The 24,782-nt window shown below is 58.9% G+C and overlaps 1 protein-coding gene across 1 annotated transcript; it reads left to right on the forward strand.

The window, feature by feature from the left end:
• The first annotated feature begins 527 nt into the window (after positions 1-527).
• ONECUT3 (one cut homeobox 3) lies at positions 528-23,778 on the forward strand. The gene is made up of 2 exons (XM_032712131.1): positions 528-1,557; positions 23,164-23,778. Exons 1-2 carry the CDS (start codon positions 528-530, stop codon positions 23,454-23,456), a joined length of 1,323 nt encoding a protein of 440 aa, XP_032568022.1. The 3' UTR covers positions 23,457-23,778.
• Positions 23,779-24,782: the final 1,004 nt, after the last annotated feature.

Here is a 24,782-nt window from a genome sequence, read left to right on the forward strand (position 1 = left end):
GGATGGTCACCCCGGTGTCAGGGGTCGCCCGGCTCGGGGGGGGTCACCCTGGTGCTGTGGGGGTCACCCAGGCGGGAGTCTGGGTGCGGGCGCGGTGCGGCCCCGCGCTCCCCCCGCCCATCCCACCCCCCCCCGCCGGCACCGGGAGAGGTGCGGGGGGGCGGCCCGGGGCGGGGCGGCGCTGACGTCACGGCCGAGCCACAGCGAGGCTGCCGGGAGCCGGCGGCCGAGGCACCGCAGCCGCCCCGCACCGCGCCCCGCGCCCCGCTCCGCCGAGCCCCCGCTCCGCCGAGCCCCGCGCCCAGCAGCGCGGCCGGCGGGCGCACCATGCCGGCCTGACCGCGGGGCGCGGACATCGATCCCCCCGGGCGCGGAGTCTGAATTAATCCGGGCAGCCGGCGCGGGGAGGGGGGGCGGCGGTGGAGGAGGAGGAGGAGGAGGAGGCGGCGGCGGCGGCGGCGGCGGGGGGGTGGGGGAGGAAGGCAGCGAGCGAGCGGGCGAGGCAGCGGCAGAGCCCGGCGGCCACCATGGAGCTGGCGATGGAGAACCTGGGCAGCCTGCACGGCGTCCCGCACTCGCAGCCCGCCGAGCTGCTGAGCCCCGCGCACGGGCGGCAGAGCTCGCACCGCAACCTGGTGCCGCACGGCCGGCCCGCCATGGTCTCGGGCATGGCCTCCATCCTGGAGGGGGGCGATTACCGCGGCGAGCACAGCCTGGGCGCCCCGCTGCACCCCGCCATGAGCATGTCCTGCGAGTCGCCCTCCGGCATGAGCCTGAGCAGCACCTACACCACGCTGACCCCCCTGCAGCACCTGCCGCCCATCTCCACCGTCTCGGAGAAGTTCCACCACCCGCACCACCACCACCACCACCACCACCCGCACCAGCGCCTGGCCGGCAACGTCAGCGGCAGCTTCACCCTCATGCGCGACGAGCGGAGCTTGGCCTCCATGGGCAACCTCTACAGCCACTACCCCAAGGACATGCCGGCCATGGGGCAGCCCCTGTCGCCGCTGCCCAACGGGCTGGGCAGCCTCCACAACGCCCAGCAGCCGCTGGCCCCTTACGGCCCCGCCGGCCACTTGCCCAACGAGAAGATGCTCTCGCCCAACGGCTTCGACTCGCACGCCGCGATGCTGTCCCGGGGCGAGGAGCACCTGGCGCGGGGGCTGGCGGCGCCCAGCTCGGCCATGATGCCGCCGCTCAACGGGATGCACCCGCACGGCCACCCGCACGGCCAGCCCGGAGCATCGCTGCTGGGAGAGCGGGAGCGCCCCGCGCCCGGCCCCGGCTCCCAGCCCGGCGGCTCCGGGCAGGTGGAGGAGATCAACACCAAGGAGGTGGCTCAGCGGATCACGGCCGAGCTGAAGCGGTACAGCATCCCGCAGGCCATCTTCGCTCAGAGGATCTTGTGCCGCTCCCAGGGGACCCTCTCGGACCTGCTGCGGAACCCCAAGCCCTGGAGTAAGCTCAAGTCCGGCCGGGAGACTTTCCGCAGGATGTGGAAATGGTTGCAGGAGCCGGAATTTCAGAGGATGTCGGCGCTCAGGCTGGCAGGTAGGACACGGCACGGCTCGGCTCGGGCCGCCCGCTCCGCGCCTCCGGGCGGGGGGATCAGGGGGTGCTGCCAAACCCGCATGGGAACCCCTCGAGGGTTTCGGGCTGCGAACTGGGGTCTGGCTCGGCCGGGTGTTACCGACCCGGTTTGTAACATTAAGACCAAAGGAAAGGGATTTAGATTTAAGGCGAGTTATATCTACGGCGACCCCCCGGCTCCCCGGGCCTGCTGCTGCCCGCCAGAGGTGCGGGATCGCGGGCGGCGGGAGCCGGGAGCTGCCGCCGCTCCCCGGTCCGCCTGCCTCGGGCATTTCCCTCTCGGTCCCGCCGAACCGGCCGCTTGGCCCCGGGAGTGTCCGGCCCCCGGGGCCGCTGCTGGAGCTCCTCCGCGGTCGGTACCGGGGCCGCGCTCCGGGGAAGCTCCGGGCCACCCCTCCGGGGCCGCGCTCCGCTCCCTCCGGGCACCGGCTGCCCTCGGCAGAAGGGACGGGACCCCCGCCCCGTGTCTCCGGTTCCCGGCGGGGTCGGGATCCCCCAGCACCGATCCCCGCGGCCTCGGGCCGGCGCTGGGCCGAGGCTTCGCTGGAGAAACGCGGCTTTTCTGCGCGGAGGGAGGGCGGGGGTCGCGGGGGAAAAGGCCGGAGGGAGGGGAACAGAGGGGTCAACGGCGAGCGGGGACATGCCCGGGTGTGACCCACCACCCCCGGCACGGAGCCGCTTCCCCGGGGAAGGGCCGGAGCTCTCGGCTCCACGGGGCCGAGCCGTGGCGGAGAAAACACGCGTGTGTGATTTTTAATCTATGTTTTAAGAAATCCGAGCTCTCCGTGGAGCCGGGCAGAGCCAGCGACGAGGACCCGCCGTTATTTATGGGGGAGAGCAGCGTTCATATGTATTTAGTGTAATTCAGTTGCTCTTTAATTAGGGCAGGGTAGTGGCATCTTTTAGTTCCAGTCGATGCCCTATTGAAAAGCAGTTAATAGAATGCAAATTGTTCCTGGCTTTACAAGGTTCTGGTAAATAAAGATTTAAACACTGCCGCGATCGGCCGTTTAATGCTCCCGTTGTTGGGGCTAATTGAGCAGCGGGCTTGGGCTTCTGCCTCGCCAGAATTGGAAATAATAATAAATAATTCCATAATAATAATAACAATAATAATAATAATAATAATATAACCGTGATGATGATGATAAAAAGGCGGCTGCAGCTGGAGGAAGCTCGGAGGGGTCCCTGTTCTTGGTCCTCCTCGGGGGGTCCTGGTCCCCAGCCCGGGCCAGGAATCCCTGTCCCTCTACCTGCTCGGAGGGTCCCTGTCCCCGCTGCCACCGCTCCGCTCCTCCCGCCCCCGTGGGAGGTTTGTTCTCCTTAAAATGGTTTTTCTTCCCCAGCGTCGTTTCCCCCGGCGCCAGGGACGCCATGTCCCCATTATTTACGAGAATTAACCCCCCAGATTTCCCGGGAACGGGGTTTATTCATTTGCTTTCTGTGAAAACAGGAAAAACCCCACAGCAAATCCCCGGCCCCATCGCCCGCCATGAATCCACCCGTGTTGAACCCGCTCCCCACGGGGGCCCGGCCGCCCCACGCGGCTCGTGGAGGGGCTCGGCCGAGCTGCCCCCCGGCCCCGCCGCTTTGTTCCCGGTGCCCGGCCCCGCTGGGACCCGCTTTCGTTTCGCTCCTGCCGCCGTCTCGCCCGTTCGGGCCCGGCCGTGGGGCCCGTTCCAGCCCCTCGGGCTCAGCCCCGGCCCGGCCACCCCGATCAGCGGGGTCTGGGGGAGGGGGTCGCGCTGGGGGGGCCGTACCCGAGCCCCTCTATCGATGCAGGAGAATTCCCCCCAGCCCGAGCCGCACCGAGGCCGCGGGTTGAGCTTGCTCGTCCTTTCAGGCCGCCCCGGGCTGGAGGCCTGGAGGGGTCTGGATGGGTCTGGATGGCTGCAAACCGACCCCCCCTCCTCCGGCAAACAGGGAAGGGACCCTTTCCTCGCCTGGGCAGAGAGAGGAATTTTTCCTTCCCAGTAAAAGTGAAAAAAACCCGAGTGTTAGACGCGGGGCACGGCCGGGGGAAGGGCTGGTACCGGTCTTGATCCTATTCCTGGTCCTGATCATAGTTCTATTCCTGATTCCATTCCCATTCTTATTCCTGGTCCTATTCCTATTCCTGGTCCTGGTTTTATACTTGGTCCTATTCTTACTCCTATTGCTATTCTTATTCTTATTTGTTCCTAGTTTTGATCCTGATCCTGGTCCCGGTCCCGGTCCTAGTCCCGGCCCGGGGCCACCCGGCCGCAGGAGTCCATCTGATGGATTAGTCCGAGTCAGTGAGTCGCGGATCGATGCCCACGCCGGGCCCCTATAAATGGCACCCGCCGCTTTTCTCCTCTTTCCACCCCAGTTCCCCCCATCCCGCCTCCCCTTCCGCAGATGAACCATTAATTATTCAGCCGGGAGACGGGGGGGGCGCAGCTCCCGCCGCTCCCTCTGGCTCTGCTCGCCCCAAGGGACCCTGCAAAAGAGGGGGGGGTCCCACGGGGAAATCTCTGGGCAGCAGCTGGCGGTGCCCACCCGTCCCTCGGGCCATTCATCTCTGCGACCCCACGTCGCGGCCGCAGCCCCCGCGGCCCCGCTCCAGATTCAGCGCCACAAACTTCGCGACCGCCCCACGAGGCCTGTGAGGGCCCGCGGGTGGGGGAGAGCTCCCCCCGTGGCGCTTTTTGGGGTCCCTGCACGGCTCCGACCCCCACCCGCTACACCCCGTCCCTGGGGGCGAAAGAGGCGTCGGCTTCGTCCCCGTGGGATGATGCGGGACGCGGGTGCGCTCCTGCATTCCCGCCCCGCGTGTCCGCGGAGGGCAGTGGGTGCCTTCCCACCAGGCGTGTCCCTGGGTGCCCTCCTGCCACGCGCGTCTGTGGGTGGGCTCCCATCCCAGCGCCCCCTCCCCGTCAGTGGAAACCCCCCTCCCCGGCAGGGATTTATCCCGACACTCAGGACTAGGAAATTCGCTCGTGGTCGTTTCTCGGCAGGGCGACAACGTCGTTGTGTCCCTTTCGGGACACGGTGCTCCCCGCCCGCCGCCTTCCTTCGTCCCTGGCTCGATCCCCCCTCCCGTGGTTTTCCCCGCGTGTCTTTGCGTGGAATTCACCCCGCGGGGGTCACGGGGGGGCCGCGGGCTGTGGCCGGAGGCCTGGGCAGCTCCCTGAGCCGGGCAATTCCTTCTGCTTTTGCATTTGCTTCTCCTTTTCCCTCTCCCACAATTCTTTTTATTTTTTCCATTTGCTCCCTCCCCCGGTTTTTCGTTCTCCTTTTTAATTTTTTCGTTTTCTATTTTTTGTTTTGTGTTCGTTTTGTTTTGCTTTCGTTTTTTCCTTTCCTTTCCTTTCCTTTCCTTTCCTTTCCTTTCCTTTCTTTTCCTTTCCTTTCCTTTCCTTTCCTTTCCTTTCCTTTCCTTTCCTTTCCTTTCCTTTCCTTTCCTTTCCTTTCCTTTCCTTTCCTTTCCTTTCCTTTCCTTTCCTTTCCTTTCCTTTCCTTTCCTTTCCTTTCCTTTCCTTTCCTTTCCTTTCCTTTCCTTTCCTTTCTCTTTCTTTCTCTTTCTTTCTCTTTCTTTCTCTTTCTTTCTCTTTCTTTCTCTTTCTTTCTTTCTATTTTTCTTTTTCCTTCCCTTTTTCCTCTCCTCCAAGGAATTTCTTCCCCGAGCAAATCGCCGCCGCAGTACGAACCGTCGTTATTTAAAAAAAAGACCAAAACAACAAACTCAAAACCACCCTGAAACTGCGAACACGATCTCGGGGCTCGGCCAAGGCAAATGCCCGAGAGCTTTGACAACACCAATAATTAACGTCGCTAATTAATACTGTGAATTAATACACAGAATTGCCAGAATGAGGGACAAGATCGCGCTGAGTAAAACCTCTGGGAGAAAAAAAGATACATTTAGATATACTCAAATATAGATATACATTTTTTTTTCACTAGTTTTGTTTTAATTTCAGCCTCTTTCAAACGACTTTGGCCCGACCGCAGCTCCGGCCCGGAAATCGCGGCCGGTTTCGCTGCTTTCGATCCGCGCGTGGCCGCGGAGCGACGGGGAAAAGGCGCCGCGGCCGCGAGGAGGTTTTAGGGGATCGGAAGCGAAGGGATTCGCCGCAGTAAAAAGGGGGAAAAACGGGAGTTTGGAGGTCCAGGCTCCCAGTGGCTCCTCCCGGCCCGGGGAGTCGGAGAAATAATCGGGAAAGGAGAGAAACCCTTGTTCCCGCTGGGGAAAAAGAAAAAGTGGGGTCATTTTGTTTCGGTTCGGTTTTTTGCTTAAATTTCTTAATTTTTTTTTTCTTAAATTATTATTTGATTTGATTTTAATTTTTTTTTTATTATTTTTTTAGCACGTTAATAGGGTTGCACCCGGATGATCTGTAAGGTCCCTTCTGATCCAAAGCGTTCTGGCATTCCACGAAATACGGGCAACTTCGGCCGCCCGTGCGGAGCCGCCCGCGCCGAGCGGCCACCGCCGGCCTGCCTGGCTCCGCGGGGGCTCCGTGTCCCGCACCGTGTCCCACACCGTGTCCCGCACCGTGTCCCGCAGCTCCCCGGGCCCTGTCCCTGCCCCGCCCCGCACCGCGCCCCGCACCGCGCCGCCGCCTTATCAGCGCGGCGGGGCCGCCTCGCTCCGCCCGCCGCTGTTTCCCTGTTTGCTCCCAAGCTGCGCGTCAGAAGGGGCCAATAAACCTCCCGCCGGTTAAACATTAAATGGGGTTCCTCCCCCCGCCCCCCCGAGGAGGAAAGAACCGCGCACAACCCCCCCCGTGTCCGTGGGGTCACCCAAATGCTGCTCCCCAAATCCCCCCCGGGCTCTGCTCGTCGCCTGCCCGGGAGGGACCCCCAGCCCCGGGGGCCGTAACAAGGGCTTTTCTTGCGGCCTCTTTTTTTTTTTTTAGGGAGTGGGTGTGTGTGTGTCACATTTTGGGTGGGTTTTTGTTGGGTTTATCTTTTTCTGGGTGTACAACATGGGGGTGATATTTTTTTTTCCTTGTCCTGTCAATCGCCACTGAAACCATAAGGGAGAGATAACAGAGAAGAGAAAACTCTCGGAGTGACCTTTGAATCAATTTGAAAAACCTCATTTAACTGATAAGTCTTGAAAGGCCCAGAACTAATTTGAAAATACATCTATTAAAATCTCATTGCCGCTGCCTGGGAGCTGCTGGGAAGGGTGTGCGAGGCGACTTCCCGGGGTCGGGGGAGCCGGGAGAGCAGGTTTAAGCCCTGGTCAACAAAGAGACTGCAGAGCTGCCTGCAAAATGATGGGGCTTAAACGAGGAGAAAAAATAAGAATATTAAATGAAAATGGGTTTTTCTTCCCCAGCTGGTAGGGAAAGGGGAGATTTACAGCATTTTCCTGCCATAACCAGGCACGGAGTCTGCGAGTGCAGACAGAATATTGGATTTTTTTTTGTTGGTTTTTTTTTTTTTTCCTTCGTTCAGAAAACAAATCCAATATTTTCTCATTCTGCTCAGAGGCAGCTGCAGGGCTGGGGGAGCCTGTGGCTCTGGAGGGGCAGCCGTGCAGCTCTGTGCTCCCATGGCTGGGTTTTCAGCCCAGCTTCCTCGGTGCCAAAAAAGCAGGGATGGGGAAGGCAGGAGGAGACCAGAGGCAGGGCCTGGGTGTCTGTTTTCCTGCCATGGGAACATCTCGCCCTGCCCTGGGCATCACCTGGGTGTAAAGGAAACAAAAATCCCTGCAGGAGCTTCCCAGGGCCCCTCAGGCAGGGCCGTCCCAGGGCCCAGGGCAGGGGGTGAGGGCTGACCTGCAACACTCACCAGAAAATAAGAGGGGAAATTAAAATAAACCCCATCAGAAAGGAAGGGGTTTGAAAAGTTTGAAAGGATGGGGTCTTGGCAGCTCGGTGGGGATTTGGAAATCCAACCTGTCCTCCTGCTCCAGACCTTGGAGTGCAATTTGGGGCTCCACTGCCTCAGGGTGGGCTCTGCTCCCGGCGGGAATCGCTGCCTCCCTGGCTCTGACAGAAGCTGGACCCAGCCACTAGAAGAGTTTCCCCCCATGTGTCTGATTCCCTGAGGTTTCTTGGGAAGGTTCAGGCAGGAGACTGGCACCCTGAATAGGGGATGGAGGCATCAGACAGCTTTGTTCTACCCCCACCCCATATCCACAGACCCACTCAGCTCAGTCCCAGCTCCTTTTTGGAGCTGAGCTGAGATGTCCAAATTGCTCAGGCTTAACATGAAGCTGAGGCTTAAATGAACTCAGGATGAGTCCCATCAACCCAGGATGGATGTGTCCCATCAGCCCAGGATGGATGTGTCCCATCAGCCCAGGATGGATGTGTCCCATCAACCCAAGATGTGCTCTTGGCCACTGCCCTGCTCCTGCACAGCACCAACGGCAGCACCGAGGGGTTTGGGCCAAGCCCTGCCTTTGAAAACTGGCCAAAAAGGGAAGTTGGAGCCAAAAATTTTCCCCTCCAGCCCATCCACCCTGAGCCAAAAGCGGTGCAATGAGAGCGATGCAGGAATGTGCAGTGGCAGCGAGGAGCTGGGGAGCAGCTGGCAGCAGGTCTTGGCAGGGAGTGCATTTATTCCTGGCTCCGTGCAGGGCCGTGGCCATCAAGCAGCACATTTTGCTGATTTAATGGAAATTCAAAAATCTCGTTAATACCTCGAATGATACAGAGCATCTCCAGCAAGATGTAAACCAGGGCAGGGTTGGACAGGAGAGAAATGGATTTTTAAAACATTAGGGGTCGTTAAATAATAGCGAAACAAAAAGGCAACGTGGATTCTCTGGTGCTGGAAGGAGGGACCACTTAAAAAATAAAGACCCAATATTAAAATTGAGGGGCAGGATTTCAAGAATGACCTCAATAACTCAACCTTAACACACAGATATGTTCCATTAGGGATCTGCACCGACGCTCTGAGTACTGCTGGTTTCTGCAGAGCAAGAGGAGGAGGTTCAGAAATCATTTAAAAGGGATTTGATGGGGTTCAGGGTGTTCAGTGAGGGGAGAAGTTGGGGTTCCAAGTGTTTCACAGGTGGTGAAGTCGGGACACAGAGAAGGCAATGATTTGTTAGAGCAAAAATGGGGCTCTGGCTGCAGGATGCTCATATTCCCTGTCCCCATCCCGCCGTGGGTACCAAATTTTTACCCCCTCATTTGGGATCAGAGAATTCTTTCTTCACCTTCTCATCCCCAGGGTTTTGCCTCCAAGCCCTTCCCTGCAGGACTCTGGTGCTCCAACCAAACCCTGCCCTGGTTTCCTCCACCTGGGAGGACTCGGTGTCACCGTGACATGAGTTTGGGGAGCTGGGGATTGGAATTTCAGGGAGCTGGGGGTGGAATTTCAGGGAGCTGGGGGTGGACTTCCGGGGAGCTGGGGGGTGGAATTTTGGGGAGCTGGGGGTGGAATTTTCTCCTTGGTCTCTAACCCAGGGAATGGGAGATGCCACCACCACTGCCCTGTGTTGGACACGACCTGGACCCGCCGTCCTGCCTCGGTTCTGTGTCTCTGTGATTGTCCCTCCTCTGCTTCTGCTCCCAAACCCAAGGCACAGAAATCACCATCAGGAGGGAATCCTCTGGGATTCACTGGAAGCCTTGTCACCCCTGAGAGGCTGGGGGTGGCTCAGCTCTGCCCAACCTGGGAGAAGGAGGTGGAAAATCCCTGTATGGAGCAGAAGCCTGAAGAGGGGAAAGCAGGGGCTGCTGTGGGAAGGCTGGGATTGGCTGAATCTCCTTTCTTGTAGGAAAATCCCAACATCCTGACTGGAAAAAAAATGAAGGAAGAGCAGGTTGCAGCTTTTTCTGCTGCTGCTGGCACGGGCAGTGGTAGCAAGGCAGGGCTCTGCAGGACGAGGTAGTGAGGGGAGCAGGGGGCTGCTGGTCTCCCACCCAGCCTGGAGGAGAACTGAGGTCTCCAGCTGTTGGATGAACACAGGGAGCCCCAAATATTGGGGGCTGGCAGGGTTGGGGTGTGCTGAGAGGGCTCAGTGTGTGGCACAGCTCTGAGGACACAGCTGGGAATATGATGCATCAGGTTTGGCTGTCAGGGACCCTATAAAAACCCCAAATACGCCAAAATTAGCAGAAACACCTCATGCCAAAGTCTTCAGAGGTGATGGTGACCCCAAGGAACCCCCACAGCAACGCCTGGCACGGGGAGGGCACAGTCTGGGGAGGCCAAGATGCGTGGCAAGGTTGGCTCTGGCCACTGGGAACCGTCCCAAAGCCTTGTCCCCCCTCCCCACACCAAGTGGCCAAAGGGACACGAGCCGTGATGTGATTTGAGAGGTCGAGCCTCCACAAATCCCCCCCGCGCCTCGGTTTCCCCAAGGGAGGAGCGGGGGTGAGGCTGCTCTGACAGAGTGTGGGTGAGGAGAACAGCACCGGGTTATTGAATCCCAGGAACTCCGGGGTGCCACGGAACAGCTGAACCTTTCAGCTGGAGATGAGCTCCGGGGGAGCGATGCCCCTTCGCTCCTCTCGGCCGATAAAGAGCAGGTAACGAGCAAACTCTCTCCATTAGGGATAAATTTGCAAGTGTATTGGGAGCTGCTGACGGGCGATACCATCAGGGGCTGACAGAGATATCAGCGGCTCGGCTCTGCCGCCGGGAATGCTGCTCCCGCTGCGGAGCATCCCAGAGCCCGGCACAGGACTGGCGGACACAACATTCCACCCCTCGGAATCTTTCTGGGGGTCTGGCCCTGCTCTGTATTTTTTCCCAATTTTTGAGGGTCCCTTGTTTGCCCTGGACCATCCCCGGGATAAATTACAGGATGGGATCCCCCCTGGGTTTTACTGGGTGGATGGACAAGTATCTGGTCCAGTTTGTCCCAAAGGTGATGCTTGATGTGGTTTGTGCTCCCAAATCCCCCCTGGGATGGGGGTCCCTTCCCCGCCTCCCTCCCGGCTCGCAGGGGGTGAGGAGGAGGAGGGAGCTGGGATGGTGGCACTGCCGGGCTTCGGAGTCTCCCCAAGGGAGGGCCTCTGGAAATGGATCCCTGGATCAATGCCTGATGTTAATTCTCTTTTTGGGGGCCAAACTTGAGGATTTTAATGACATTTCTGAAGTGGAAGGCAGCGATCCTGATATTCCCCGATATTCCTACCCTGATATTCCCAGGGGAGCTCCTGCACAGGAGGCTCCTGCTGGATCCCCCAAAGCCACTCACCCACACAGGGGCAGCCAGAAAAAAAAGAGAAACTGGAAAACAAATCATCCAAATCAGGGCACTTATTCAAGGAGTGCTGATTTCAAACCAGCTTGCTTTGCCTGGAGAAAACTTGGAAGCATCTCCCCAAAGCCGGCACAGCCTTTTCCACCCCAAATCCGTGACTCCCAGTCAACCCTCTGCCTCCAGCACCTCCGAGGAAAACACAGAGGATTTATTTGCTCTGGTTTCTGACGCTGTCCCGAGGCAGCTGCCCCGCTGGTGGGTGCTGGGGGTGAGCTGGGTCCTTCAGCCTCGGGGCTGGGGGGGTCACAGCTCCGTCACCCTCCTGGAAAAGGGACCTCAGGGGGGCATTTGGGGAACTGGGGGGCTCAGACATCCCTCCCAAGCTCCTGCCCCGGGGCTTTTCCGGGCTGTTTGTGGAGGGTTTGTGCTTCCCCCGGACATGGATTCACTCCAGCGGGGTCCCGGGTGCCGGGGGTGGGACGGGGCAGCCCCTGGGCAGCGCCACCGTCACCTGGCAGAGACTCCCTGGGGTGCCTCCTGTTCCTCAGGAACGGGACAGAACGGGCAGGAAGGGAAAGGGGGAATAGCGAGGGAAACAAAGGCGCTGCTGGGGTTGGGCTTGGGCAGAGCTGGGACACCCCGCGGGTCCCTTCGCTCCCTCCTCTGCCTCCCTTTACTCTTCCTTCTCCTCGTTTCCTTTTTCCCTTTTCTTTTTTTTGTTACCTTTTCTCTTTTTTCTCTTTTTCTCCTCCCCTTTAAGTTTTCTTTTTTCCCCTTTTTCTTTCCTCTTTTCCTATATTTATCCTTTTATTTTCTCCCTTTTCCCTCATATTTCTTTTTTTTATCTTTTTTCTTCTTTTTTCCTTTTTTCTTACGTATTTTGCTGTCCTATTTTTATTTTTAATTTTAATTTTTATTTTCATTTTAAATTTTATTATTTTTATTTTTTCTTCTGAATCTCCTTTTCCTTTTCTTCCTTTTCCTTTCCTTCTTCTGCCTTTTCCTTTTCTGCCTTTTCTTCTTCTGCCTTTTTCTTTTCTTCCTTTTCATTTTCTTCTTCTGCCTTTTCCTTTCCCTTTTCTTTCTTTTCCTTTTTTCCTTTTTTCCTTTTCTTCCTTTTCATTTTCTTCTTCCGCCTTTTCCTTTTCCTCCTTTTCCTTTTTTCCTTTTCTGCCTTTTCCTTTTCTTCCTTTTCCTTTTTTCCTTTTCTGCCTTTTCCTTTTCTTCTTCCGCCTTTTCCTTTTCTGCCTTTTGCTTTTTTTCTTCCTCTTTCTTTTTCTTTTCTTTTTCCTATTCTCTTTTCTCATTTCTCTTGACACTTATTTCTCTCTTTTTTCTTCTCTTTCCCCCTCCCCTCCTCTTTCCCCTTTTTTCCTTCTCAACCCATTTTACCCCCCAACCCCTTTTCCCAGCCGGCAATGAAATCTACCCGAGAGAAACCACCCCTTTAACCCCGACCCCCCCAAACCTACTTCCCCCGTGTGTGCCGCCTCATTTCACCCTCCCACCTCCGGGGAGAAACCCGGGGAACGGGCAGCTCCCAGCGCAGGGAATAACGCCGGGAATAACGCGGGAATAACGCGGGAATAACCCCCCCATTCCCGCAGCCCTCCCTGCAAACCTACCCGCGAGCTCCCGCCGGTCACGTCGCCATCAAAGTGATGTGCCAGCAATATCCAACACGCAGTTAAAGCCACTCGTGGGAGTTTCGATAAAATCGATCCGGGAGGATCAATGGGCTGCGCTGGCCCCGGCCCCACTTGGGGGGGGCAGGAAAAACACCCAGGGCTGCGGAATGGGGGCGGTGGGAGGGGGGAGCTGATTACAAATCTATCCCATGCTCGCCGTGATTAATTGCTGCTTTACCAGAAGGAACAGCTCGGTGTGGGGGTCATTTTTAAAGGGAACGCTGAGGGGGGCGGGGGGGCGCTTTCTCTGCTGCGTTTGGATGGGAGGAAGCTCCAGCCCTTCTTCCCATGGACTTCCCTCTCGGCAGGACAGGAGACACAGCCCAGGGTGGCCGTTTGATCCCTCCAGCAGAGATCTGGGAGTCGGAAAGGTGGGAAAAGCCCCCTCCCAGCCGCTCGGGGGATGCTGAACCCCGTCCAGCCGGGATCACTGGTGTCCCAGCGCTGGGACTCCATCAAAAAGCTGGCCCAGCTCCCAGCCGGGGCATCACCTGATGCTCGGTCACCCAGTCGGATTCAGGTTTCTGGCTGCTCCTCACTCTAAAAACCCTCCCCTGGGCAGCCCCTTCCCCTCGGGCCGGCAGCGCGACCCTCCAGCCGGGCTCTGCGGCCCCCCCGGCGCTCGGGGGGTCTCGGTCCCGCCCTGCCCTCCCAGGAGGTGCCCGGCTCAAATTAAAACATCATCCATCGTTACAGTGGCAGCGCATAATCCCTGGCAGATCAGTGCAATTACTGCGGGAGACGCCTGGGGAGCTGAACTAATAACGCCGGAGCGGTGTATTAAGAGTCACTGGCTTAGCGCCGGCCACGCCGCGCCGGCCCCACGCGTGGGGGCCATGGGGGGACCCCCGGGGGACAGGGGGATCCTGGAGGGGCTGGGGGTGGCGGTTGGGCGGCTGGGTGGGGGCCATGGGGTGTTTTTCCTGCTCCTGCCCGTGTTTGTGCAGCGGTGACGGGTCGTGGTGGGGCAGCGATGGGGAAGTCACTGGGCACTGATGGGACACTCGAGAGGGTGACAGTGGAGCAGCCATGGGGCGGTGTTGGGGCGCTGTTGGGGCAGGTTCGGGGCAGTTTTGAGGCAGGGACGGGGAAGAGATGGGGCAGAGATTGGGCAGTGATGGGGCAGAGATGGGACTGTAGAGAGCGTGAGGATGAGCAGCCATGGGGCAGTGATGGGGCAATGACAGAACAGTGATGGGGAGCGGGACATCTGTGGGACACTGATGGGGCAGTTTTGGGGCAGTGATGGGGCAGTGATGGAGCTGGGATGGAGCAGTGAGGGGGCAGAGATTGGGGCACTGATGGGGCAGTGATGGAACTGCGACCGAGCAGTGATGAGACAGTTTTGGAGCAGTGATGGAGCAGTGATGGGGCAGTTTTTGTGCAATTTGGGGGCAGTGATGGGGCAGAGATTGGGCGGCGATGGGGCAGTGGTGGAGCTGTGATGGGGCACTGTGGGGCAGTGATGGAACAGCCATAGGGCAGAGGTGGGGCAGTGTTGGGACAATAATGGGGCGCTGTGTGGCAGCGCTGTGACAGCGATGGGGCACTGACAGAGCACCGAAAGGCAGTGATGGAGCTGTGATGGAACACGCGGAGCTCCCCTGCCCCGCACCCGGGCCGGGCAGTGCCATTCCCGCGGCTCTGGGGGCTGCCTCCCCCTGTCCCCCCCGCGGGACGCGCATGGACCGCTCCACCCCGTGCGCCCAGAGCGGCCGGACCGGCCCATTGCACCGAGCGGGGGGGGCAGGGCCGAGCCATTGGGCAGCGGGGGGGGGGCGGGCGGTACCACCGGCACCGCCCCGGGGGGGGAACGGCCGACCGTCCGCAGGGGGGCGCCAGAGCGGCGGGGACGGACCATCGCAGCTGGGGGGGGGGCGGGGAGGAACAAACCATTCCCGGCTGCGGGGGGTGGGAAGGAGCAGCGCTCCGGAATGGGGGTGGGACCCTGGGACCCCCCCTCAGCTGTCACCGTGTGCCAGGGACACACCTGAGGGGCCAGGCTGGGGCACCACGGGGCCACCTCAGCCCTGAGCAGCCCCCAGACCCTGAGAGCTGCAGAGTGGGGTCCTGTCGCTGTTATGGGATCATGGAATGGTTTGGGTTGGGAGGAACCTTAAAGCCCATCCAGTGCCACCCCCTGCCATGGGCAGGGACACCTTCCACTAGCCCAGGTGGCTCCAACCTGGCCTTGGACACTTCCAGGGATCCAGGGGCAGCCACAGCTGCTCTGGGAATTCCATCCCAGCCCCTCCCCATCCTCACAGCCAACAATTCCTTCCCAATATCCCATCTAGCCCTGCCCTCTGGCACTGGGAAGCCATTCCCCCTTGTCCTGTCCCTCCATCCCTTGTCCCCAGTCCCTCTCCAGCTCTCCTGGAGCCCCTTTAGGCCCTGCAAGGGGCTCTCAGCTCTCCCTGGAGCCTTCTCTTCTCCAGGTGAACCCCCCCAGCTCTCCCAGCCTGGCTCCAGAGCAGAGGGGCTCCAGCCCTTGGAGCATCTCTGTGGCCTCCTCTGGACTCTCTCCAGCAGCTCCACATCCCTGTGCTGTTGTTCCCAGGGCTGGAGGCAGCTCTGCAGGGGGGTCTCACCTGAGGGGGCAGAGGGTCAGAATCCCCCCTGCCCTGCTGCCCACACTGTGGGACCAGCCCAGGGCACGGGGGTTTCTGGGCGCCAGCACATGTGGCCAGGGTATGTGGAGCTTCTCATCCCTCTGCACCCCCAGTCCTCCCCAGGGCTGCTCTCCATGAGTTCCTCTCCCAGTCCATGCTTGTGGCTGGAATTGCCCAAATCCATCCTCAGTGCATGGAAGTCAGGCTGGGTGTGTGCCTGCTGGAGCTGAGGGATAACCTGGAGCAGCCGCTGTCCCTGTCAGGGATAACCTGGAGCAGCTCTTGTCCCTGTCAGGGATAACCTGGAGCAGCTCTTGTCCCTGTCAGGGATAACCTGGAGCAGCTCTTGTCCCAGAGGGTTCTGGAGACACGAACCTGGGACACTGCAACCTGCAGGATTACAGACTGTGCTGGTTCTCACTGCACCACACGGGAAGAAATCCAGCAGCCAACTGAGGATTGACTCGGCCAAACCCTGAGGGACCTTCCCATCTCACACCCCATAAATGCACCGAGACCAGATTTAATCAGGAAATGCGGAAAACTCTTGGGCTTTCTTCCCCCACCGCTTTTCCCCTCTCTCCAGCACATGTTCCATGGCTCATGATGGCCCTGGGCCCTCTCTGGACACAGTTTCTGCTGAGGGAATCTCAGGAACAACACAAGCTCCGATGAAATACATTCCTCATCCCAGCTCAGAGTGCAGGATCCAGGAGCTGCTGAAGGCAGGACCAGGCTGATGGGAATCATTGAGCCCGAGGTGATGCTGAAGGGACATCCCTGCTGCTGCTTTCCTGCACGAAGGAGCAAGGACAGAGTGGAAGGCACAGGACCCACAACCATGGGGGTCACGGGGGTGTCACTCATCCCTGATTCCCATCACAGGCTTCGTGTCCAGCATTACTTGGTTCTCATAGAATCACAGAATCTTGGAATATCCTGGGCTTCCTGTGGGAAGGGACCCCCAAGGATCATCCAGTCCAACCCCTGGCCCTGCACAGACACCCCAACAATCCCACCCTGTCCCTCAGAGCGTTGTCCAAACGCTCCTGGAGCTCTGGCAGCCTTGGGGCCGTGCCCACTGCCCTGGGGAGCCTGGGCAGTGCCCCAGCACCCTGTGGGGGAAGAACCTTTCCCTGAGATCCAACCCAACCCCAACCCACCCACCACCAAATCCAACCTCAAACTCCCCCTTTCCCCTCTGATTCTGCCTCTGGGGCTCTCGCGCCAGAACTGAGCACCAGCATCACCGACTCCAAGGAACATTTATTTCGGGAGATAGGGGTTTTCGGGCTGCACCCCCTCCTCCATCCCTGGATCCTCCCTCTCTCCCAGGAGGCAACGACCTTCCCCCGCCGCTGCCGTCCCTCGCGGCGCTGCCGGCCCTGCCCGACTCCGGCACTTCATTAGCACCAATTTGCTCCCGTCACACTAAGTGGCTGTGACTCGGGAGGAGAGTGAGGACAAGGAGCAGCCGGGAGCGCTCCCGGGGCTCCTCTGCCCGGCCCTGCACCTCTCCTGGCAGCTGCTCCATTCCCGGGCCGTGCTGGCAGCATGAGCCTCGAGCAGCTCGTGACAGTTGTGACCAGAGCCATAAAAGCGGCCAATCCTGGCCCAGAAAAAAAAAGCCTAAAAAAGGAGGAAATAGGACAAAAAAGGGGAAGCAACTTTCCAGGAGATGTGAGGGCACAGCTGGGGACTGAGCCTGGTTCCCCGGGGGCTGTGGAGAGCAGAGGGAGCCACCAGGTCCCCTGTTATGAAAGTGTCTGGAAAAGCAAGTGAAAAATGAAACCTCTGCAGAAAGGAAAGTGCTTTTAACATCAAACTCACCTTTTTAAGTCATCTGAGACTGTCTGTGTGTCCCTGAGAAGGGTCTGGTGCAGCTGGCTCAGCCCAGGGCCGGGAGCAGCTCCCCTGGCAAGGACAAGGATAAAAACAGGGCAGATGTGGAGGGATGGAGCCGAGCATGGCTGGAGCCACCACAGCTTCTTTGTGTCCCTTCACCCACCCTCAGACCAGACAGACTCCTCTGCTTTCCAGGCTGAAAAATGCCTGGAAATGCCATCCATGGAAAACCAGACCAAGCTGGAGAAGTGCAGGAGAGGAAACGAGGTGTCCTGGGGGCTGGAATCACTGCTCTGCTGGTCTCCAGCAGCCTCTGCTGATCCCAGCTCGGGAAGAGGTGAGACCCCCCTCTCAGGAAGGACCGTTGCCACCTGAGCAGAGGACAGAGGACCTGTGCTTCCATTTCCAACCCTTTCCCTCCACCTGCCAGCCCCTGGAAGCCCCTGGACTGTTGGAATGTGCCAGGGAGGTCGATGTGGGCCATAAGGTGGCTCAGAGGTGCTCCCTGGAAGGAGCCGCCGAAGCCCTCGGCCGGGGAAGGAAAACGCACATAACGAGCGCTTTGTCTCAGCTCATCTCCTCATTTGCAGCGTTCAGAGGAAGATTTAATTTGCTGGGCTCGGGGAAGCTGCTCCCCCTGCAGCACTGCCTGCATACCAATGACCAGGGGCTCTCAAACTCCAGCAGCAACCAGGGGCACCGGGGGGAGCAGAGCCCCGTGGCACAGGGACACGTGTGGCACCGGCAGCTCTGGCCGGAGCAGGGCCACTCCAGGCGGGCAGGAATGTGAGGCTGCAGCTCTGCAGACACGTCACAGCTCCCGACCACGTCTCTCAGGCTCCGGGTGGCCTCTGACCTGTGTTTTCACTCCAGAGCTGTCAGATGCTGTGGGACCACGGCAGTCAAAGCTCCCCACAGGTTTTGGAGCCCCAAAGCTGGTTTTTTTTTTGATCATGTGCTGCTGAAATCTGGGGGATCACGGGGGGGGCAGTGAGGGGACAGGCTCTGCCCCATGTGTTCTGTGGTTGACACCACAACCCCTTTGCCCTGTCTGTTCATCAGTGTTTGGGATCAAATGGGGCCTAAGCAAAAACAAAAAAAAAAAAAGGGGGGGAAGGAAGAAAGTTGGGTTTGGTTTTTGGACACTCTGCCTGCCCTGTGCACTGCTGGCTGTCCTGTCAGCACTGTGTCCTCCCTGCTGGAGGAGACCTGAATTTCTGCTGGAGATGCTTATTTGTGGCAAATCTCTTTGGACTCTTTTCCTGCAATGCAAAGAGAAGTCAAACCAACCTCTCACTGTTGCCTCAGCGCCCCAAGCAACCCCAGTGTGGACCAAAGGATTTCTGGTTTGCAGATGAAAGCCCCTGATCTCTGCTCCAGGCTCTGCTCCAGCAGATGCCACGAGGTTGATTCCGCTCAGGATCAGATCCTGTGTGGGGCTCTGGGCTCATCTCTGTTTGCCCAGAGCTGCAGCTCCCAAACCTTCCAGAATATTGGGACAGGGGCTGAACCAGCAACACCCACTGCAAACCCTACAACTCCCCCCCTTCTCGGTGAGAGTGAGATCACAGAACCATGGAATCGCTGGAAAACACCTTTAGGATCAAGTCCAACCACCACCACCATGGTCACCACTAAACCACATCCTCAAGTGCCACATCCACCCTTCAACACTTCCAGGGATGGTGACTCCACCACTTCCCTTGGCACCTTGTTCCAATGATTTACAACCCTCCCCATGAAGAAATTTTCCCTAATATCAAATCTAAACGTCCCCTGGTGCAACTTGAGGTCATTTCCTCCTGTTCTGTCACTTGTTACCTGGGACAAAAGACTGATCCCCACCTGGCTACAACCTCCTCTCAGATCCCCCTGCCCCTTCAAGGAGAGGGGGAAGCTGAGGCAGCCCACGGGCTGGACCCACGTTGAAGTTGTGGAGAGAAACCAGCTTTGCTCGGGGCCGTTTCCCACCCTGTGCCCACCAGTGGAACGAGCCCATCCCACCTCTGCACCACAGAAACCCATCTTGACCCGGAGAACCACCTCCAGGCTCCCCCTCTCCACCCCTTCTACCACCTCCCTTTGAGCCCCTAAATTCTCCCCGGGTCCCCTTCCACCCCCGGAAGACGATCTGACAAGGAGAAAAAGAGAAAACCCGGTGGGGTTTTTGTTTGTTTTTGGTTTTTTTTTTTTCTTCCTCCCCCTAACCTCGCTTACGGCCGGCACGCCGGCTCTGAGAGCCCCTGGCTGTCTTTTGTGATTTCAACAAATCACCAGCACTTAAGCAAAGTGGGCAGAAAATTACAGGTTGTATTGCAAGTGAATGGAGAGGGAGAGCGCACCGGGGCCGAGAAAACAGAGGTTTGCGGGTATAATAGAGAAAGCAGAGGCTGGCGGGGCTGGGAGCCGGCAAAGCCATCGGGTATTAGTTAAATGCTTCGCGGAGTTCACGCTGCGAGGCATAATCGCAGCTTCTGAGCAGCAGCCATTTGATTGTGTCTATTATGGTCCCCCCTGAAATGATTTGGGAGATGTTTCGCTCGGAGCTGTCAAGGTTAAGCCAAGGAAAACGCGCTCCCTCTGACAGGAGGCTCCGGGGAGGCAGAAACCCTCCGCAGAACTGGGTGGGATGCCTCTGCTCCCGGGGTCTGTCCTCCTGCTTTTCCTCTCGAGGTTCCTCCTTGCCTTCGCTCCCCGTGGTTTTTCCACAGCCGGATCAGCTGCGCAAGGATTGGGATATCGCTTGGATGGCACGCGGAAGGAAGGGGATCTGGGGAGCTGTCCCATCCCGCCGTGTCTGGCGTCCCCTCCTCGTCACTTCTGGGCTCTTCGGCTGGTTTTGGAGGCGCGGAGGTCGCGGAATGAGCTGGGGAGAGATGGGGCGAGGAGAAAACCTCCCTTGTGGGAGAACTCAACCCCTCACTGGCCAACAGAGCGTCACCCTGGCCACGGGAGACCTCAGTGCACCCCTCCCACTGTCGGTCCTGGTCCCCCCAGGATCTCCCGTGCCCTGGAGGAGCAGCACAAGCTTTGGGGAGGGGGGTTGGAAGCGTGTCCCCATCCCCAGGGTCCGCGGCCGAGCCCAGAGACCCGGGAAGGACGCGACAGAAAACAAAAGCGTTGAGCCAGGGATGGGTCGTTTGGATCTTAGGACTTGAGGGGGAAAAAAAGGGATTTTGAAGCACAAAGAAACCCCCTCACCCAGCGCTGGCCTGGGCGGGGGTCGGAGCCGTGTCCCTGCTGCCCCCACCCCAGCGCCTGCAGGGACACGGGGACGGGCCCCCCTCTCCAGCTTTCCTGGGAAAGCAGCGCCCAGGGGATGGGGAATAGGAAAAAGATCCTCCGCTGGGGGGTTGATGGCCCCGTAAATAGATCCGAGCAGCGTCACTATCGATCCCGGCCGCGCGGAGCTGTAATTAGGTTGAGCCGGGGGAGAGGGCTGGGGGGCTGCGTCAGCACAAACCGAAATTAATAAATAAACAAACCGAGCACAGGAAATGTGCGAGGAGGCCAAAAATAACGGGGGGATGGGGGGCGTGGAGCGGGGAGTCACCTGCGTGTGAGCAACACCCGGCACCAGGTTTGCTGCGGGAGCCCAGTTTTGGCAGCAAGCCCCTGATGGTTCGTGTTTGCCTCGGAGCTTTGAGTTATTAATGGGAGACTGGCTTGTAAGAATCACTCCTAAAAATTGAATGGGGGCGGGGGGGGGGGGGGGGAGGAATGCGAGGTTGGAAAGCTGGAACGCGGGCTCTGAGGCTGCCTGGGGAGTGGGTGCCAAGGGGCGGGAGGGCGAGAGGGCAGCCTGGATCCCGGGGGGTTTGCCACAGGGGTCACGTCCCCCGCAGGTCCCGCGGGGCGGGGGGGGATGTTTGCACACACCTACAGCCGGCCGTGAGTCCCCGGGGCAGAGATCCCCCCGCGGTGCCATCCCTGCGGAGTGCAGCCCTGTGAGGAGCCCACGAGGTTCCAGCGGTGCCACCAGCACGAGGCTGGGGGTGACCATGCTGGGGGACCCCGGGGGGGCTCTGGGGGGATCCCGGGAGGATTCCGGGAGGGCACGTGGTGGGTGGGCAAGGGGCACCCAGGGGGAGGATGGGCTGCTCCAAATGTGCACGTGCAGTGGTGGGGGGGGGACTTTTTCTATTTGTTGTTCGATTTGGGGGTGGAGAGTGGGCGGGTCTCTTTTTTTTTGTTTGTTTGGTTTTGAATTCATGTGTGGGGAAAAAAAAAAAAGTCAAATTTTCTATAAAGGCTTTTTTTTGTTTGTTTTTTTTTGCAAGCATCTGATGGTCATAGGGTAGGTTTCCACATTCTCTGCTGGGCTGTTTGAGTGAGGTACCCCTGGGACAGGGTCCCCCCAGCACCACCAGGGCTCAGACTGTCCCTTTGTCCCTAAGGATGGTGGTTTGCAGCCAAACCTGCCTGGGGGGGGGGAGAAGGGGAGGGGAAGGTTCTCCACTAACCAGGGAGAGCTGATTTGGACTGAGTGGGGTTGGTTGTGCCCAGCTTGGTGCCTCCTGTGCCCTGTCCCAACAGCAGTGAGACCAGTGACTCCACGTGGGGACAGGGCAGGGGCCAAGCCCAGCAGCTGGGGAAACAGTGTTGGATGAATTCCCTGCTTCCCTGAGCTCTAGTTCTCCCTGGTTCTGGGTGGAAGGGGTGGATATCATCCTTCTCTGTTAGTTCAGGGTGTGTGAAGAACACTTGTAGTGGAGGCAGCTGAAGGCAAATCAGAGAAGTCTTTGCTCGTTTTCCAGTGAGGAAGAAATGGCTTCAGCACCTCCTGTTCCTCCTGGACTACAACCTACCTCCCCTTTCCCTCAGCTGGCTGTAGGGGTGTGTTTGGGAGCAGGAAGGTCGTTGGCCCGAGGGGAATACCTGTCCCTGGGACACGAGGTGCCACCATGAGCTTTCAGCCTTGGCCTCTGGCCCCTCCACGGCCTGTGCACCAGGTCAAAGAGGCTCCTGGAAGTGCCTGAGAGAAGCAGCCTCAGACAGCACCCAGACAGCAAATATCTCAGGACCTGTGCCCTCCTTGTAAAATCCTTTGGAAGGTCTGAGCCAAGAAACCCCAAAGGCTGAAAAACTGCTGCTGCCCTGGGCAAGAGTGGACTGTCTTTGGAAAGTCTTTAATCTGTGGTTTACTCAGTCTTTTCTGAGCTTTCCAGGAGGAAATGTTTGTCCCCAGCCTCGCAGGGTCAGATCCATGCCCTGCCTTGCCTGTGGCATCTCACCCTCCTGCAGTGCCCACACAGATCTGGTTCAGTCCTGCACAGTCCCTGAGCACCCTGATTGAACCCTGGCAGCTTCAAGGCTGGCCCTGCTTTGAGCAGGGACTGGATCAGCCACCTCCACCATTCTGGAATTTTCTAGGAAAATACCTTTTCTCACCTCTTCCACCAACAGTGTGCTTGATATTCCCACAATTAGAATTCATATATTTATCAGTACCTGCCTTCCTCCCTGCCTTCTTGCAGCCTGGTGGGGCCAGGGGAGCTTTCCTGCCTCTCACAGTTCCTCCCCGTGTGACAGCCCCTCTGTGCTGACCTTTGGCTTAAGCCAAACCTGTAGGGTTTTAATTTAGTGCTGACACATGTGCCAAAGGATCTGTAGCAAAGGAACACAGGCAAGATGGAATTTCCTGGAGCTTCAGGTGGTTCAGGCTGTTCTCCAGCCTCCAGAGTCAGGAAAACCCCTTCCCAGAGCAGGTGGAACCACGAAACCGCAACTGGTCCTTCCAGGCTGATGGGACCCAGAGGCTGCAGACAGACCTTCCCATGACATCCCTGTGTCCTTCCTGCATTCCAGAGCTGGCAGCTGGATGTGATGACCAAGAGACATCCATTCCCTGAGTCCCCCAGTGAGATCCTCAGAGGTGACGAGGAGGCAAGGGAGACCATTCCAGGGTGCAGCAAGGGATGGAGGTCCATGGACAACCCCAAAACTTAGGGATGGAGCAGGTCCCAACAGCCAGGCTGTGGGAGCAGAGCAGTCCAGGAGCTTCCTCAGTCTCTAGTCCCAGAGTCAGCTGAACATGCTGAGACTTTGGGCTGTTCCTGGGCCTGTGATGGGCTTCCCCCAGGCTTTTGTCACACCGGTGTCACCAAACGGTGCTCAGAAGGCTCAGAAGGCGCAGGGGAGGAAGAGGAGGGAGGTGGCCTGGGGCTTGGTGGGCAACGAGCCAGCAAGTTCCCTGGTTTTCGGGAGGTCCCTGCAAGCGGGCCGGGGCGGTGGGCACCGATTAACGGCCCTGTTCTCTCTTTTGAACACCCCCCAGCTTGCAAACGCAAGGAGCAGGAGCAGCAGAAGGACAGGAGCCTGCAGCCCAAGAAGCAGCGGCTGGTCTTCACGGACCTCCAGCGCCGCACCCTGATCGCCATCTTCAAGGAGAACAAGCGCCCGTCCAAGGAGATGCAGATGACCATCTCCCAGCAGCTGGGCCTGGAGCTCAACACCGTCAGCAACTTCTTCATGAACGCCCGCCGGCGGTGTATGAACCGCTGGCAGGAGGAGCCAGGCGCCAACCCCGGAGTCCCCTCGTCTTCTACAAGCACTTTCTCCAAAGCATGATGTCCCCCCAGCCCTCCCCGCCCCTTCCTGGACATCCCCCTCATGCCAAAGCCAACCCCAGACTCACACGTGTGTCCCGAGCCGGCCGGGGTGGGTGCTTTTGGATGCCGTGGGTCTGTCAGCCTCCCAGACCCTGGGATGGGCGTCGTCCACGGGTGTGGGGCCTCGTGCCACGTCCTGCTGCCTTGTCCTCCCGGCTCCTTGAGCAGGGACAGGGTTTGCCACCAGGTCAGCTCCGTCCCCGGGAGGGCTCAGAGGAAACCCGTGTGGAGTGAGGGGAGGGATGATGTGGGGTGGAAGGAGAGAGAGAGGGAGAGAGAGAGAGAGATTGAGAGAGAGAGAGAGAGAGAGAGAGAGAGAGAGAGAGGTGCTGTTTGGAAGCATCCCTGGTCCTTGGGGATCACAGAACCTTCTCTTCACCTGCCCACGAGGGTTTTTGGAGGGAGGGGCACACTCTGATCCCCCAACCAACCTTGACCTCGATCACAGCCACCCTGGTGGCTCCCACAGTGGAGGGGTAGAGCTGGGGGAGATACAAGAAGTGGCCTCACGGGCTGGGCTGTGGCACAGCCCCACTGAACCAGGGCCTGTGGTTCGGATGAGGATGAGCAGGACAATGCTCCTGCCGTGCCTGGAGAGTGACCAGGCTCCTGCCAGCTTTCTGGCTGCTGAAGTTTTTTACCCCCCTGAGGTTCCCCGAGGCAGTCAGACCCTCCCTGCCACCGACACACGGCGCTTCCCTCCCTGGAGGGTTTTTTGAGGCCATTCCGCCTCCTCCACGGGCACCTTCCTCTGATCCTCCCCAGGACGCCCCAAGAGCACCCACACCCCGGCCCCCCACGCACACCCCCCTGACCCCCTGAGAGCCCCCCCATCCCAGATCCCTCCTGGAGAACCTCCCTGGCGAAGGAGTCGCCTCCACGGACCCGAACGTCCCCCGGAGGGACCCGCGGCTGCCCCGCGTCGCCTGGCGCCCAAGCAGGTCAAAGAAGCACATTTTAGCTACAGAAATCGGGTATTTGAAATTAGTAATTGTCTGAAAGGAGACGGGAGGAGAGACTTGGAGCGAAGGATCTGATCTTTCCCTGGTGATTGGCTCCACCTTTCGCCGCTGGATTTCTGGTTTCGCTTTTCGGGTGAGGAAGGGACACGGACAAAGCGGATTCCTTGGCTTTGTGTCTCACCCCATCCGCCCCTCAACACACACTATGGTCCCTTCCCATCGCCCCCTCCTTCATCTCTGTTACCAAAGAAATTACAAAACCAAAAACCCAACAACAACAAAACCAACAAAGCCAAATTTCCCTTCCGAGAACCAACGTCGGT

Source organism: Chiroxiphia lanceolata, chromosome 27, assembly GCF_009829145.1.
Source record: "Chiroxiphia lanceolata isolate bChiLan1 chromosome 27, bChiLan1.pri, whole genome shotgun sequence".
NCBI lineage: Eukaryota > Metazoa > Chordata > Aves > Passeriformes > Pipridae > Chiroxiphia > Chiroxiphia lanceolata.